The sequence below is a fragment of the Poeciliopsis prolifica genome, unplaced genomic scaffold (assembly GCF_027474105.1).
Source record: "Poeciliopsis prolifica strain line A6 unplaced genomic scaffold, Auburn_PproV2 SCAFFOLD082, whole genome shotgun sequence".
Taxonomy (NCBI): Eukaryota; Metazoa; Chordata; class Actinopteri; order Cyprinodontiformes; family Poeciliidae; genus Poeciliopsis; species Poeciliopsis prolifica.
In genome coordinates this window covers 394,134-412,209 of record NW_026562457.1, presented here as the reverse complement: position 1 = coordinate 412,209, position 18,076 = coordinate 394,134, and the positions used below count along the sequence as shown (strand labels likewise).

The 18,076-nt window shown below is 42.9% G+C and overlaps 1 protein-coding gene across 1 annotated transcript; it reads left to right on the top strand.

Annotated features, from left to right (window-relative positions):
* The first annotated feature begins 461 nt into the window (after window positions 1–461).
* LOC129352990 (dynein regulatory complex subunit 7-like) lies at window positions 462–17,590 on the top strand. The gene is given in 20 exon segments (XM_055022204.1): window positions 462–562; window positions 1,290–1,414; window positions 2,133–2,271; window positions 2,356–2,481; window positions 2,857–3,051; window positions 3,114–3,260; window positions 4,095–4,313; window positions 4,393–4,530; window positions 5,027–5,048; window positions 5,051–5,092; window positions 5,167–5,295; window positions 5,371–5,499; window positions 5,844–6,079; window positions 6,206–6,401; window positions 6,488–6,489; window positions 6,529–6,639; window positions 7,495–7,596; window positions 7,673–7,867; window positions 7,968–8,110; window positions 17,291–17,590. Coding segments are annotated over 19 exon segments (2,478 nt in total). The 5' UTR covers window positions 462–562; window positions 1,290–1,295; the 3' UTR covers window positions 17,379–17,590.
* The last annotated feature ends 486 nt before the right edge of the window (window positions 17,591–18,076 follow it).

The following is an 18,076-nucleotide window of genomic DNA, read 5'->3' as shown; positions in this document are numbered from 1 at the left end:
CCAGAGGCCGAGTCGTGAAACGATCCAGGGTCATGCATGGGACAGCAATCAGGGAGTAAATATCCACAGTAAATAGGGAGCAGCACAGTCAATGTGGAGCTGGAAGGCTGAAATCAGGACAAATTGCTTAAAAAAAACATTGTGTGTGAGTCATTAATAAAATAGTTTTCCACTTATTCCAATTTATAGCTCAAAGTATATTTCTGAAAGTAAACTTTACCAGCATTTGGAAATGTTGCTGTAAAAAGCTCTTATTTAAATGTTGAAGACACTTTAAACATCTCCGCTTTAGTCTTTTCAGATAACTTAAAGTGTAAGACGAAACTTCCAAAGAAGTCAAAGCAGTTTTTTTGCCTTCTAGAGACTCTAAATCGGTAAATGGTTGGAAGTTCTGCGATCTCCGAGGCCACGTGAACGCATCTTTGTAACGCGTCACGTGGTCGTTCTGTTACTATGGATACAGAGAACCAGCGGTCCTGTTTTAACTGCTTTAGTTAAAGTTTCTGGTTTCAAATCGCTGATTTCTTTGCTTTTTAAACGATTCCGATAGGATTTAGATCAGGTGAGTAAATGTTTCTGATGTTTTCTGTAGACTGGCCTGTTTAATTCGCCGACTTGATAATTAATTTGACTGGTTTAAAGTAGTTTTTATGTCGCGGTTCAACCACAGTTAGCAACAGAACAGTTAGCAACAGTTAGCAACAGAACAGTTAGCAACAGAACAGTTAGCAACAGTTAGCTCCTTTAGCTTCGGTCTGTTGCGTTCTGTCTGTTGCATAGCAACGTTCAGGGTTTTCATTGTGCTTCTTCCTGCTTTTCACTCTGACCTCATGTCACCTCCAGCCTGTAAAAATCACTATAATAGTTTTTATTAGTTGGTGGAAAATAGCTACAAACATTTATTCAAGACAATTCTTTCAAATGAAATGACTAATGGCTCCTGGATCCAACAACAGCAGATATTCCTGCACAATATAGAAATGTTTGAAACATCACCACAACTAAAATTATCCAGCTTATTTTTATTTATCATGCGATTATTTACTTATTCCAACAAGCTCTCAGGTATTTGTTCATGAAAAGCTTTAAAACGGTTCTTAATTTCACATCTTAGTTCTACTTTCTGTTGATCTCGAATGAAATCCAGGTAAAAACAACAAAGTTCATGGTTGTGAAGAGCAGATTCGCAGACAGAAACAACCTGCTGTGTGTTTTTAATTTATTTTAAAAGTGAAAGATTTTCTTCAGGTTTTTACAAACGCAGCGTAAAACCATGTTTACTGTTCCAGAGGAAAATGAAGGGCTCTGGGAGGTTCGTGTTTGACGATGAATTTCAAGAGATGGAGAAGAAGTTGGCCTTGTGCGAGGAAGAGGAGGAAGAGGAGGAGGAGGATGTGAGCATCGATCTGCTCATGTGAGCAACTCCAGCAGTAACAGCCTGCAGGCAGCTGAGGAGGGCAGAAATAGTGAACAGAACAGGTTTATTCCTGAAGCTGCAGACGATGTTCAGGGTTACAGACAACAGCCCTGAAATAACCAGAGAAACCTGCTGCAGCTTTTCTTTAGCTTTTATCCAAGTGTCAAATTTTCAATCAGTCTGTTTATTCACTCAATTTAACAAATTAATTCACTTTAATTAACAAACTATCTTAAAAAGGGAGCAGGAAGAAGTAAAATCTCGTATCATCTTTTCTCTTTCTGAATAATTACAAACTTAATGTCCAGGGCTCTATACATTAGATTAATATGAGCTGAAAGCAGCATGACTTTCTCTTCCTTAACTCAAATGTTTTTGACTTAATCGTTTTTGTCTGATAAAATGTTCTGAACTGATTTTTCCATAATTTTGCTGAAAAGCACATCTATTTCAAAGCAGTACCCATAGTTTTACTTTTGACATTATACTTTCAAACTGTTACTTCTGTCACTTTAACTTTCGTGAAAGAATTACCAATCATCTCTTTAAAATGACTAATAGCATTTTGAATGAACCGAGTCCCTCAGAATCTGATTGAAGATAAATTTCTTAATCTAAAGACGACAAGATTAGAAACTCTGCATTGTTCCCTCTGTCAAAAACTGAAAGCATTTTCTGAGGTGAGTGAGTGTCGCCCCCTGCTGTCCGTCTGCAGCCCTGAACCCTACAAGAGCAACTCTCAGAAGGAGGAGCACCTGCTGGAGATGGCAGAAAACTTCCAGCGTCAGTATTTGCTGCTGCATCCTGACCGTACGCCTCTGCTGCTCTACCCGGTCAATGAGTATGGAGTCAGGGTAACAGCCGCTCCCCCAATTAAAATCTGCTTCCACCATTAAACCCTCTGAGCCCCAGAACTGTCTCTGTCCTGTCCCGTCCAGAAGTTTGTGTCCACCACTCTCCGTCCCACAGAGACCGGCCTGTGGGAGCTCCAGAGCTGGCAGGAGTGTTCCTCACTGGTGGCCGACTTCCTGTCCCTGCAGCTACTGGAGCCGCCCACGCAGGTGGTCAGTATGGCAACACACTCACTCACACACACACACACACACACACACACACACACACACACACACACACACACACACACTCACACACACACACAGAGACACACACACACAGAGACACACACACACGCACACACACACACACACACAGAGACACACACACACACACACACACACACACACACACACACGCCTGGTAAAGATAAGTGGGCCAGTTAAGTGTCTTGTGGACAGGCTAAATGTCCCCCATGTTCCTCGTTAAGCTCTCTGTTTAAGGATCTGTCTGACTTCTGACCCGTTAATCAGAGCGTTAGATCAGGACCACGCGTCCATGTCCTCAGAGTGTGTGACCGTCCTGCTGTGGACCGGGCCCTGCAGCCCGGCCAGCTGTTCTCCCCCACAGCGGTGCTGCGCAGCCAGAAGGCCACCAGCTTTGAGTCGTCCACCCTGCTCTGCAGCCTGCTGCTGGGCCTCAACTACGACTGCTACGTCGTCAGCGGCTACGCTGCCAGGGAGATGTGTCTGATGGACCTCAGCCTGCAGCAGTGCCCCCTGCTGGACACCAAGGCTAAGGCAGGTCTGCCTCACACACGCCTCTCAGACTTCAAGGTTTCTGAGTGGATTTGTGTCTCCAGGGCGACCAGGACGAAACCTCGGACCACACGCAGAAGAAGTACGGAGTAAAGTGTTCGATGGAGCTGAGGAGCCGTTTCCTGTTAGATCAGGAGAAGAGGAAGCTGGACGCCGAGGCTGCTGCGATTCTGGAGAAGGAGCTACAGGAGGTAAAATGTTCCAGCTCACCTCAGAACCAGATAACTAAAGCTTCAACCTGTGGAATCTCATAGTGTGAACAGATGCCAGAAAAACAAATAATAATTAATAATAAAATTGATCAGCGCGAGCAGAAATCTGTCCCATCAGATGTTCAGGTTTAACATTATTCTACAGGACTGACCGGTTCCCCAGAGGGTCCAGATCATCCTGCTCCGCAGCAGACAGGCAGACACATTTCACAGAGGCTCAGGACCCTCACCTTAGTGCTGCCAATCACTCCCCAGTGTGGCGCTGCTCTGCTACACTGCAGCTAGTACAGCATGTAATGAATGCTAAGGCTCGTTAGCCTGGCCACCGATGACGGCCGATAAACAGTTTTCCTATAAAGGTGAATGGTTTCTCCGCCACTAGCACGTTTAGTATAAGGTTGATTGGCAGCGCTAAGCCCCTCCTCCTGGCTCTGATTGGTTGTTTTTGGTGCATTTCCTCAGATGGCAGGAGCAGCTCAGGATTAAGGTGGAGGAGAGTGATCATTTCACAGATTATCTGTGTCATAACAAACTGTTACAACATGGTGACAGATGGCAATAAAAGTTGTGTACTGCACCTTTAAATACAAACAGTTTTTGCTTACCTACTGCTCTGTTATTCTCTCAGCATATGGGCTTTTTTGCATTTGTATACTCCAGTCAATTAATTCATTAGTGAATTAGTTGACAATTATTTGAATAATTTACTAAGCACAATTAATTGCAATTAATGTGATTAATCGATTGGTTCCTGGTCCAGTCCTTCTGTCTGTCCATTTACCTCATCATCCTGGTTTCTGTTTCCATGAGCAGGAAAAGAGCATGCATCTTCCAGATCCCCTGTTTGGTTTCCGGGTCCACTGCTGGGTTCTGGTTCTGTCGGGCCGGCGCAGCATCGAGGAGAACTTCTTCATCGACCCTCTGACCGGCTGCAGCTATCCGACCGTACACGACAGCTTCCACGGCATCGAGAGCGTGTGGAACCCCTTCAACTACTATGTCAACCGGCAGATCTGCCACGCCGGCTGCAAGGTGTGTCCACCCAGCACCAGTCAGAACCGGTCCAGATCACCCCCCAGTACTATTGCCAGACTCCCTCTGCTGTGAGCAGGACATAAACTTTGACCTGGAGGACTCGAGCCAGTGGGAGCCCATCTTCCATGACGGCGTCAGCCAGCAGCAGCTGATCCAGGCCGTCCACCGCAGGGCGGAGTACCGCTTCATCGGACGACTCACCAGCGAGCTGGAGGTCAGAACTCCACCTGTCTGTCTGAGAAGTGCAGTAATCCTCTTACTTTACTGCTAATTTTCAAAAGTAATTAGTTACTTTAATATTCACTTTATTTAATTGCATTTCAAATATGATGCACCACCTGAATAATGGTATAAATTCACCCATAAGCCTAATTCCATTTCTTCTGCATATTCTGTCATATAAAACTTAATCAAATGAAAACTTCTCTTTCTAAAACTTTTTTTGTTGTTTTAAATTTATGCATATTGTAAAATTCAATTCAAATTGAAATTAAGTACATTATTGATCCCAAAAACAGACTCCTCATTTGAAGAAGTTTGTTGAGTATTTATGCCTGTTCCTTCACATCCCTCTCAGTCTGGAGGGAGGCAAGTGAAGCCTGGTGGCCTGCCAGGCTTAAAACCCTGATTGCTCCTGGAATGAAGTAATCAGATTACAGTGACGCGATACTTCACCGTTCATCCATTAATTGTGAATTGTTATCTTGAAGGAAGATTTTCCCAAGAAGTTTTTCTGATGAGATCTTGGGTCAGCAGGATCGGCATCACAAGGGAAGGTGAAACCGTAAAGCAGGTTGTTGACCTTCCCCTGTCCTGTGAGACGTCCAACACCTGTCCCTCTGTCCCCCAGTCCTGCAGACGAGGTTTCCTGGAGGGAAGAAGGAGACCCGCTACAGAAAAGCATTGCTGGAGAGGTTTTCATCCACCGTGACCGACGACGGCCTCATCTCCAGATTAACGACGTACCAAGACCTGAGATGTGAGACTCCATCCCAAACGGTTCACTTTGTCCCTCCCGCCATCGTCTCTGATCCTGTGTCTGTTTACGTTAAAGGCACAAAGGTCGCCGGGGTCAAAGAGTGGTACAAGTACAGGAGTGATGGGCTGGAGGAGAAAGAGTTCAACCACTTGGACAACTCCACCACTGAGCGCTTCAAATCCGGGAGAGCTTTCGACCTTTTATGTGAGCCGAGCCACAGCTGAACCTGGCTGCTTGTTTAAACTGCCAAAATAAAACAATATCCTGGTGAAAACCAAGCAGGACAGCAGAGCAGAGGACACAAAAACTAAATTCAATTAAAAGTATCCATCCAAGAAATTACTCAAGTAAATGTAATTGAGTAAATGTAGCTGGTTACCACTGAAGTGTGAGCCAGAAGCTCCTGAAGGTTTCCTTTAGCACGTGATGTTCTGCTCTTTCATCGTTGTTACAATCTATTTAAAATCTTCCTGAATAGGTGAAGATGCTGCCTGGTGTGTCCTAATTTAATCACGTAACTGATTGTCGGTGTCTGTCGCTCTGGTCAGTTCACGCCTGGAAGCCAGTGGAATCTGGGACGGAGCGAGAGATGAGGTTCTACCGCCCCGAACAGGACGGCCTGGAGCGGATTGTGGTGTCGCCACAAGAAATAAAGGAATCCTTCAAGTGCCGAGACGACTTCCTGTACTTGAGACACATTTTTTTCCGTGAGGGCGGGATGACTTCCCCTCCGCATTCTGCAGAGAACGGCCATGAGCCCACCCTGGAGAATCTCAATGTACTGGTAAGAGGTAAACTGGTGCTGGACAACATGACGCTTTAAATAGATAAAACTGACGACCCAACGGTGGGGAGCGCCACACGTTTCCATGGTTTTATGCCCTGGCTCTTGTTCTTTTGTGCGTTTCAGAAAGTGGTGGAGCGTTTCCATAGGAACCCCTCCAAACGGGCCAACGATGACGTGGCCCAGCGGGTCTTCATTGTGCCGGAGTTGGAGACGGAGCTGATCTATCACCTCATGGATCACCGCACTATCCCTTCCAGGAGGAGCCTCAAGAGAATAGAAGATGATGAGCCAATCACAGACAGCATGTTCTCCATTCTTGGTATGACTGAATCGTTTCTCACACCTCTTCCTGTCACACAAACAGATGTTTATGAGCAAACATGGTGGACTGACTGATGAAAACAGTTGTTTTATTGTTTTATTAGTGAATCTGTGTGTGTGTTCAGGTGGACCAGGCTGAGGAGCCTCCTGGGCCCCTGACCTGGTACAGGTTGGTGAAGCACCTGATAAGGGAAGAGGAGAACATCGCTCTCCAAATCAAAGCGTCTGTGGTGGAGGTGATTCCTCAGCAGGATCACATCAGATCTTCTATCCGTAATGTTTTCCTTGCTACGTGTAGAAGAGACTGGGCGCTTCAAAGTCCACAGAAAAACTCAGACTGGTGATTAGTACCATGGTGTGATGATGATGAATCTGACTAGTATAAAGAGTTAGTCTGTGCAGCTGGTAGAGAAGCCTCTCAGAAACATCCTTTCTCTCTTTACTTCTTTAAATATGAAGCTAATTCTTGTCAGTAGGATTTCTCTGCTGTCTTTGGTAAAAGGCCATGACCGTTTCTCCCGCTATCAGTAGACATGCGAATTTGTTTTAGCTATACTTACCCACAATGCCCTGCACTGCAGTCCACTTCCTGCATACATTCAAACCAGAGTTTGAACGTATGTGTGGTCCGTCCGAACCAGACGGACGTTTGTAGAGTTGGTCTGGGCTTGAGTCCGTATTCTCACCTCCCCGACCGAACCGGACCTTCTGAGAAAACGGACTGGAGTTGGATTCAAGCGGACCAAGCAAGCCTGGTGTGAACACACCCTAAGAGTGAACATTGTTTAGTTGATTGGTTAAAAGATTGAGATTGTTCAACTAAAGTAAGATTCATAGAAATAACTCAGACAGATCGGCCATCTTGCTGCTACAGCTGCATAGCGCCGCTGCTAACGACACAGCCGTGGATCCTCAGACTGTCGTAGGAACTTGTGCCAGTTTTATTGTGAATGATGTGAAGCCGACGGCATGAATCTGAAATCTATCTCCTCCAGCCGACGAGCTGCTCTGGTCTGATGTTTGCCCAACGTTGAAGTTCAGTAAAGCTCTGAGAGTTTTAGATTGATTCTGACTTTACCTGATGTGAGCAGATGGAGACCATCGTGGAATGCAGGAAGCAGGAGGAGAAGGAGGTGGAGGTGTTCTCCTCCCCACTGGAGGAGGTCATGGCCTGCAGGGAGAAATGGGAGGAGGTAGGGGAGAAATCCACCCAGACAGCAGGTCAGTCCTGTTCGTGACGCCATGAGTGATTCATGTCTGCTGCTGCAGGAGCTCACGTCCAAAGAGGAGGTCCTCATCCTCCATCGGCAGGGAATGGACGTCATGGTGCCGTACCTGGCCCGGCTCGGGAACTCAGAGTCTCTCACTCGAGAGGAGGCCACCTCCTTCTGCCTCGGCTGCTCAAAAGCATTCAGAGAAAAACTGGAGGAGCATACCGACTTCCTGCAGAGGAACTTGGAAATGGTGCGGCAGCGCTCCACCGGCAGGCCAACACCTGGCTGTTAAAAACACTTCATTTATACTAAAACACTGCAGCAAAGCTCCTCCATCCATGTGTGTTCAGGTGATCGAGAGCCAAGCAGAGGAGAATGACAACATGAGACACCCGCATGACCCCACCATGAGCGAGGAGGAGGCGGAGCTCGCCTGTCACCAGTGCTGGGATAAAAAGTTTCACATATCTGCTGCCCAGAGACGCCTGGACAGGTAAACACCCACATACCGTTTCAACTGGAGCCAACCTTTAGTGGAATCATTTCAGGCAAACTGAAATGATTCTACCAAAGTGGGTGGAGCCAATTGACACTGAGGGGCGTGGCCAGGTGTTGGGATGAGCACAGAGGGTTAAGCTGAGGGAGACGTTTCAGATCCTCTCATAACGTAAAGCGCAGGTCGCTGTGCAGTGAAGCCCCTCCCATTTCCTACGTACTGCAGACAGCAGTAACCTGGCAATTCCTGTAGAGTGATGCATCACACTCCATAAAACATCTTTAAAGTTTGTGGATTAACAATAAAAAATCATCACAGCATAAAAAAAAAGCTGAAATCAACAAGATAAAAACTGCAGAGTTTGGGAACGCTTGGACCAGAGTGGCTGTAGGAGCCTGCTGAGCCGTGTGTGTGTGTGTGTGTGTGTGTGTGTGTGTGTGTGTGTGTGTGTGTGTGTGTGTGTGTGCGTGTTGTTGACATAGAATTTTAAGTTAGCACAATACTGCACAGGATAGCTTTGACACATATAAAATATAACATAGAAAGTTAAAGTACACTCTAGGTTCATATAAATTTAGATGAAACTAAAAACAACGGCTCAATCTCTGAAACGCAGATAAATTCTTAAAAGGAGGATCAGACAGAAGAAACAGAAAACATAGGCCTAGACTCCTTGGATCTCTTGAGATAAGGAGCCTATATGCCAGGCAATTAACAAATTCCTGAGCATGGTTCAAAAGTTCACTAGGATCTTAAAAACCTTTTATAAATAATTTTATCTATATTAGAATTAACTATATTTCTTTAAGCATGTTTTTAAATAGTTACTTATTAGATCCAAACTTATAGTCATTATTTAGCATTACATTGTGTGCAAGCTTGGTTAAAATACAAACGACTTTCTTGTGGAAACATTTTGAGGCACAGATAGCGCTGCAGCTGCAATCATATATCAAACTGGACAGCGGCTGATACGAGAAGGGTTTGCCGTATATCTGCTTTTGGGGCTCTTTAGCAGGAGGTAATAAAATTAACATTGAGACAGCCCACACAAAGGAAAAGAACACACCTCCTAATGCATATTTAAATGAGGAGATTACGCATTCTATAAAATGATTTGGTTTACAGCAGAAGTTGGAATCTCTTTGTGCTGGGTGAGAGTTTTCCCGGAGGATGCATCTTCTGTCTTTTTTACTCAGTTCTTTCTCTCTGTTCTGTAATGTCTTGGACTTTTGATGTTCTAGGTGAGATGATTATTGTAACATTCTTCTTGCATTGATTTTCTCTGGATAAAACTCTGAATATCTGAAGTCTGACGTCGTACGATTGCTCTTTTCTCTCTGCACACTTACACAGACACAGGAATTCGGGACTAAGAATTAATTAACGAGCTAAGATCAAGTTATTCATTCATTTTTAATTCTTAACAATTGGGGGCTTCGTCCGTCCTTTTCTCTGTGTCTCTGTGTGTGTTGCAGTGGAGACTTGTTTGTTGTGTTAGCCTGTGGACGCAGCTGGGGAACGTTGCGGAGTGATCTGCAGCGCGGCTATCCCACGGACTGATCTTGTTAGTGTGTGATCTCTTTGTGTTGTTTTGTTTCTTCTTATTCTACTGAACCATTAGATAAGCTGACACACCCGTAGTTGGCAGTGGCGCGCCTCAAACCACACTCGACGGAGTGTGGATTTAGCTAGGTTGGCTCGACCTGAGATTTTTACTACACTTAAACGAAGCCTGTGAGTTGGGGTGTGAGGACAGGAAAAGGTTTGAATCGACCTTGGAGTTTTGGTTCGCTCCGAAAGCAGCTGATTATTTGCAGGGCTTATGAGAATTGGCTACGGTTGTATCCACGTTCCAGTTTTGTTCTGGATCGAAAGGACCTCCAGATTTAAAAGTTGAATCACTTAAGCTATTGCCGAGCTTGAAAGGACTTATGCTAAATTGGGAGACGGTCTCCTTCCGCAGCAACTAGTGCTGAAAATGAAAGTGATGTGCAGTGAAGTGCAAGAGACATTGGGGCCCCAAAGAATTAAACTCTTCTGTTATCGATAACAATAGGGGACTTTCCTTTTGCTTTCTTATCTTTCTCATTTTCCTCGTTTGTCTCTGTGTGTTGACGTTATTTTTGATTTTTTCCTGTGTGTGACCACCTTGTCTGTTCGTGTGTTTCGCTGTTTTTTGTCTGTTTGTGTTGTTTCGCCGGCGTGTCTTTGTGTTTTTGTCTTTGTGTTTATGTCAGTACGTTATCTGTTTGTGTGTCGGAGTGACTGAGCCGTTGTTTGTCTGTGTGTTCGTTGTGCGGTGGCCGTGTGAGTTTTTGCCGTTGTCTGTGTGTGTTTTACGGCTCTCTGTATGTTATTGTGTGTATGGGAGACGGCGTTTGCAGCTGCTGAGGGAGTGTTGGTTATTTTGCCGCGGTTTGTGCTTATATACTATTTGAGAACGTTATAAGAATAAGACTCTCTAATATTAATAATATTACCATAAAAACTGATGATATAATTTTTATCAGGCTATGTGCTTATATGGCGGTTTGATTTTAATAATAACAACGTGTTAGCTTGTTAGTCTGCTTCTGTCTCGTGGCTTACGGTACAGGCGCATGTACGGAGCTACATTAGCATTTTAATTCAGCAGTTGGCTTGTTACGTTTGATGTGACTCCGGCTCGCTTTACAGTTGTCATGGCAGATGTAGTTCGTCAATAAAGTGATGTTGTCATTTTGATTGTCTGTTGCACGTAGGCAGGTCGTTGGTTGTTACACATTGTTGTCTGCAGAACAACTGCTGGCTGATTTTTTCCCTGGACAGCTGCGTCTGTGAGTTTACAGGAGGCGACACAGGACAGAAAGTTGTGGACCCGTTTTGGTGAGTTGGCCAGGCATTGAACATTTCTTTATACAATGATTGTTATCTGTGACTTTTTATGGGGACCGGTGAGTTGTAGTAATAATGCTAAATAAAGCGGTGTCTGAGGTTTTGTCGCACCTCAGTCTACTCCATTCTCTGCAGTGCTGGCCTATATTTAGTTGTTGATTAGAGTTTACAGGTAGAACCAATTGCAGGGTCATTTTTTGTTTTTCTCTCTCCTGCATAAATGTTTGATAAGTAAATGTGTTGTTGGTAGCTTTTCTATGGTGATTAGATTTAAGCCTGTTGATTTGTATAGATCGGATTACAAGTGTTTTGCCTAGTTCACCTCTTAACAACAAACAAAAAAAAAAAAGGGAGGTGTGATTGTCTGTGGATAGGATTGGATTACATTACACCAGTATTCAAATCCCTTCACTGGCTCCCTGTGGCTCAAAGAATATATTTTACAATACTGTTTTAGTTTACATATCACTGACGGTTTAGCACCACAATACATCTGAAGATCTGCTGTTGTTGTATCAACTTTCCAGACTATGGTTTGGTTCTGGTTCTGATTCAGAGCCAGAACCAAGAGAGGAACCAGCTTTCAGCATCTGTGCACAAACAATTGGAAGTTAAATTAGTGAGTGGTTTTGTTCGCAGGGCCTGGTTTCACACGTCATAGTCTGGTGCGGTGTCATATTGCAAATCTAATGAATGAGAAACAAATGAAAGTAATTGTATGATGACTAAAATATTAGACTCTTGGCTGTCAGACTATTAGGCTGTCCCGTTTCTTAGATGTGTCTCCTTTGTCACACTGATTATCAGTCACACCTCTGGAGAACAAATGTGAAACTTTGTTTTTGGTGTTGTTCCGTTCAAATAGGAAAGTTTGTCTTTTGGACTTTAATACTGGTGCTGTGTTGTGGATTAATGTCTTTATTTACTTATGAGGGATTTAAATTTGATTTGGGGGAATTTCAGATTTTAGGTTGGACGCTTTCAACTAAATTTTATGATTTTGCATTAAGCGCTAAATCTTCCGTTTTTTTTTCCCTGACCACACACATTTTTACTTAGTTTTGGCTGTTTTGGATGCGGACCAGGGGGGAAATTATTATTATTATTTTTTTTTTTTGCCGCGCTTTCAGTGTGTTTTACAGTTATGTGGGATTTTGAGGAACATCCCAAGGTATTTTTGATAAGGCTGTAGATATGTGGCACAGGAAATCTGGTATACATCCGGCACGGATTTCCAAGATGCAGGAGCATTTTCGGCAAACTGTGTTGGCCGCCGTTCCTCCTTCTGTGGCTGGTTTGATGTCACAAAATCCTGTGTGACCGGATGTGATCATGCAAAATGGGAAACATATTTGTTGCACAGTTTGCACATGTTTCAGGATATGAAGAAAAAAAGGTGGACGATCAAGAAGAATTGTCGCAGCACTTCCTTGGGCTGCAGTTGGAAGATGCTCAGTTCTCAGTGAATACACATAATAAACGGGTGCCTATAGTTCCTGCTGCCCCTCCGAGGGCTACTTTTTTGGCTCAGGCTCCTGTTGCAGGAACACGGTTTGGTCCACACATCTATGATGCTCCAAATTTGCAGACTGAGGTTTCAGCTTGGCATGGTGGTCACAGGCAGGGGCTCAGATGGTCTGGTGTTAGGAGAAAGGGTGGACGACGAAATGCCTGTCGTCGCTGTGGCGAAATGGGACATTGGGCTCTGCAGTGTCCTCATAGGTCGCCGTCATCTGCGGACGATCCTGTCCAACGGACTTTCCCTGCTGAGCAACCTCCGAATGCTGCAGTGATCCCTGGCGGTGCTGGACGCCACCCTCACCATGGAGAACGCTGACATGCCCCACAGAGGCCTTTTGATCAGGAGCGTTGGCAGATCCCCTGATTAGCGGGACAGTTGATGGACATTTATTGTCAGTTTTGGTGGAAACTGGAGCTCTTTTTTCTTTCCACTATGAACACTGCCATGCTTTTTTACAAGACTCTGATATGAATGCACAAGGGCTGAGGTTCTCTGAGGTGAAACAGACTCTGTCAGTGAATACATCTTTGGACACGGTGGGGGCAGATGGACTGATGGATCATGTCATGTCTGCTCTGTCATTTGCCTTCCTGGACAGTTTTTTGCTGCTGCTATAGGAGGAGCATATGGCTGATATGTATGGGGTCTAATTCAGCCAGAAAACACCTGACAGTGCCGGAAACCCTGGATTCTGACACTTGCACCGGATGAGTAGAAGTCTGTTTCCTCATGTCACGCTGTCTGAAAAATCTGAATGAAATCAAGAGCAGTTGGATGTAAATTTAGCGGGTGGGGACTGAATAGTAATTTTTTAGAATTTTGTGGACCCAGAAGTGTTGCTGCCGCAGTTTGTCTGACTATGGTACAATTGGTTTAACATGCAGGACGAAGCAGTAACACACGTTTCTTTGGTTCTGTAACACAGCAATACAGTTCAGGACTTAGATGGTGTGGTAAAATGCCTTTATATGTTTTGAATTTGAACATTATAGTTTCTCCTCCTCTATTTTTTTCTCCATCGACTGACACGTATAAAATATAACAAACAAGAATTGTCTGGGTAAACACTGGTTTTGGGACGTCTTTTGCTCCCTCGTTATCACGGTCTGTTTGACATCACACCAATCACATTTGGTTTTACAACCTCGTCCTCCCATTTGATTTACAGCAATTTCTGGAGACAGGAAGATAGGACAACTGGCAGGACACATGATTTGTAGAAGACTGTTTTGACTTTGGTAACCTTGTAGTGCCGGTCAGTACTTTTGGGTTCCTCTCTGACTTATATTTTTATGTTGATTTTGATAGCGCTTATTTAGTTTTTCTCTTGCCAGGGTTGTAGAGATGTGTTTTCTTCCCTTACACAAGGTGAATATCCGTGGTATGTACTTCTGCCACAGATGTTTTCTTTTTATTTAGGAATGTTTAATTGGGTTTTGTAATGGTACTTGGCTAGTTGTCTATTTTTCAGTAGATGTGATTTTGGTTTAGTATGTTGATAATCTCCTGCTGTCTGCTGCTGCACATTTGGCTATACCTCATTATAATTTGCCATTTAATTTGGATTTTTCTATAACATAACTGATGTTCTTTGCAGTTCTGTTTCAGAAAAAGGGGAGAGCAGATAATTCTCCAGTAAAACATGAGATTGAAATGAGAGAACTGGAGAAAGCATTGATTCTGTGGATGATTCATGCAAGGACTGTTGATGCTTAGATATAAAAGTTTGTAAATGGTAAGTATTGCGATTGAAGAGGTGGAACAGAACCACGTGGTAAAATCATTCAACATCAACAGAGTTTCGCCAGAAGAAACTATATGTGGAAGGCAAGGAGAGCCATCATGAGATGACATCTAATTAAAGAGTATGTGCCATACAGCCCGCACATATATACGAATATGCACATCAATAACTTATTTTTGCAGCTTAAACGGAGACGGTTCATTGTGGGTACACATGTGTGTTTCTCGTTTAGGTTGACATGCTTTCAAATCTATTTTCAGTCAGACATTTTCCCAGGATTTCTTTTGGAGTGTATTTTAATTACAAATTTATTATATTGTATTATACTTTAATAGTTTATTTGAGTTAGAAGGAAGTGCTTAATTGCTTAATTGTTTTGATACACTGAACAGATAGAGAATAAATGTCACTGGTAATCTCTGGCCTTGGCCCATCATTTTTGTGTGTGGTGGCCCGAGTCATAAGAGAAACCGTCACAGGTCAGGTTGATAAGGTGATTCTCCTCAATATTAGAATTAATGTTTTTCCAGGTAACACAGGGAACTATTGAGGTAGGTTTTCACAGGTAGGTATTGAGGGGTTTTTGAAGCCATTTCTCAGGATTTTTTATATACAAGGAGTACAATTAACTGTCACAAGATTTGATTACTTATTAGATTCCAGTGATGGATTCCAGGAACTAATGAGGTAGGTTGATGCTACATTTCAGGTATCAGGATCTCCAGGAAGTGGAACAAAATCCTGGGTTTGAATCATTTTATTTTTGGTACAATATATTATCCATAAGTTGCAGGCAAACGTGGGGATTGAATGGAACAAAATACAAAATTGGCTAAAATCTGTGCACAGACAAAATTTTAATGGGTAGTTGCAGTGCCTGTTATATTGCCTGTTGCTTTGTTGTCTGTTAGGATGTCCATTAATAAATTTACAGGGCTTTTCTCTTCGTACGAGCATGAGATCAGAAGAAGATTTCCAGGGCCAGCCGTCAGAACTCCCAGATGGACAGGTAACCCTGTACATTTATCTCATAAAATTTTTTGATGAGTTACAGTTAATAGCAGCGGAGTTTGTGGAGTACCAGGGGTCACAGGAGAGGTCAGAGAAGTGATCTGCATCAGGGTACAACTGGGTGAGGCTGAAGGTCATCAAAACGGCAGTGGTCTGAATCCTGCTTCACTGAGCTCTACCAAGCCATGGAGAGGACGTCCGAGCCGCTCGACTGACGGTGTGATGAGAGACCTGGTTCTGATGGGGCCAGCAGAGGATCTTCACTTCACATGAGACCCAGAGGAGGAGCAACACTCTGGGCCAGAAGGATAGCAGATTTATTCCTGCTATAGGTTCTGGTTCCTGGAGTTCAACGTTTTGAGGCCCAAAACAGGCATAATAATCCTTTTTGGGTTTTCTCTGATTGAATGAGAGGATGAAATCCCTCAATTACACTCACGGTGTTGGCATAATAATCCAATATTCAGTGAGCATCGCATATTCAGGATGGACGCCTGCTAAAACTGTCGGGATCAAGAAGAAAGGAGTTGCCGATTATTGCGAACTCTTGCGAACTTGCGAACATTTCTTCCTATTTTTTCTCCAGTCTTTTTTAATTTTTCTTCACCAAAGATTTTATATCTTTCAGGAACAATCGATGGACACGAAGCAACATAAAGAAGTAAAGACATTATTGTTTAATATAAGTGTGTGACTGTATGTATTGGTGTTATTTTTCTCTTCACAGCATTGTTGTGTTTTTACTGTTGTTGGTTTTACTGTTGTTGTTTTTACTGTTGTTATTTTAGTGCATAGTTGAATGTTTTTACTGCTTTTAGGTGACAGGAAGTTTTTTGTGTTTTTGTGATTTTGTATTGATGTTATGTGATGTATGTTTTTCTTCTTTTTGATGTGACTGGGGGATCAAGTCTTGTTATTTTTTGGGGTTTTGTTTGTCGGGGGAATGTTAATCTTTCTGTTAAATCCTTATGTGTTTGCTCCCAGGTAAGTATGGTCATACTTTAGGTGATCTCTTTTTTAAAGAGATCAAAAGGGGGAATGTTGACATAGAATTTTAAGTTAGCACAATACTGCACAGGATAGCTTTGACACATATAAAATATAACATAGAAAGTTAAAGTACACTCTAGGTTCATATAAATTTAGATGAAACTAAAAACAACGGCTCAATCTCTGAAACGCAGATAAATTCTTAAAAGGAGGATCAGACAGAAGAAACAGAAAACATAGGCCTAGACTCCTTGGATCTCTTGAGATAAGGAGCCTATATGCCAGGCAATTAACAAATTCCTGAGCATGGTTCAAAAGTTCACTAGGATCTTAAAAACCTTTTATAAATAATTTTATCTATATTAGAATTAACTATATTTCTTTAAGCATGTTTTTAAATAGTTACTTATTAGATCCAAACTTATAGTCATTATTTAGCATTACATTGTGTGCAAGCTTGGTTAAAATACAAACGACTTTCTTGTGGAAACATTTTGAGGCACAGATAGCGCTGCAGCTGCAATCATATATCAAACTGGACAGCGGCTGATACGAGAAGGGTTTGCCGTATATCTGCTTTTGGGGCTCTTTAGCAGGAGGTAATAAAATTAACATTGAGACAGCCCACACAAAGGAAAAGAACACACCTCCTAATGCATATATTTAAATGAGGAGATTACGCATTCTATAAAATGATTTGGTTTACAGCAGAAGTTGGAATCTCTTTGTGCTGGGTGAGAGTTTCCCGGAGGATGCATCTTCTGTCTTTTTTACTCAGTTCTTTCTCTCTGTTCTGTAATGTCTTGGACTTTTGATGTTCTAGGTGAGATGATTATTGTAACATTCTTCTTGCATTGATTTTCTCTGGATAAAACTCTGAATATCTGAAGTCTGACGTCGTACGATTGCTCTTTTCTCTCTGCACACTTACACAGACACAGGAATTCGGGACTAAGAATTAATTAACGAGCTAAGATCAAGTTATTCATCTTTTTAATTCTTAACAGTGTGTGTGTGTGTGTGTGTTTTACAGGCACAAGGAGAGACTAGAGGAAAAACATGAAGCTTTCATGGTGAAGCTGCGGCAGAACTCTCTGCTCGCCTCTCACTTCAGCCAGTGAACGCAGCAGCAGCCGTTCATTCCACCCACCAGGAGTTTCTACTGTGTCCTTTTCTGTACTGATCCATGATGACGCTCTAAAACCGCCGTGTATCAATCAGACGAGTGGAATTAATAATTTGGACTTTGATGTTTCTGTAATTGCAGCGTCTAGAAAATCCAGAATGTGATTTTTTTCCATTGCTGATTCATTTGATCTGGAATAAAAGCAGAACTAAATTCGTTGTCTGTTCTTCTCCTTAAAGCAGCTCAAACTCAGCGACACCGACGAGATAATCTGTAAACATTTTGCTGCAGGTCAATAGATGGATTTAGATTTAGACTTGAACTAGGCCGTTCTAACCCATTGAACAGCTTTGATCTAAACTAGTGATGCACTGATATGACAACTTTAGGCCAATGACAGACTTAACATTGCTGCTATGACCAATAAGCGACATGTACTGATATTATGTATTACATGTATTTTCCTGCCCTTTTGAAACAGCATCACTGTCACATGACCAACAAGATGGAAATAAATATGGACAGTTCTTGGTACTGCTAGCCAAGTACTGTCCATGCTAGCTCCTAGCTAACATTTTAGCTAACAGTGCTAAAATGTTAGCAGCGTTAACCTTGCTAACCTTTTGGCTAACACTAAACCAGTAGATCAAAGTGGCATTTCGGTGAAGCTAATGCTAACGCCAATGCAAACTA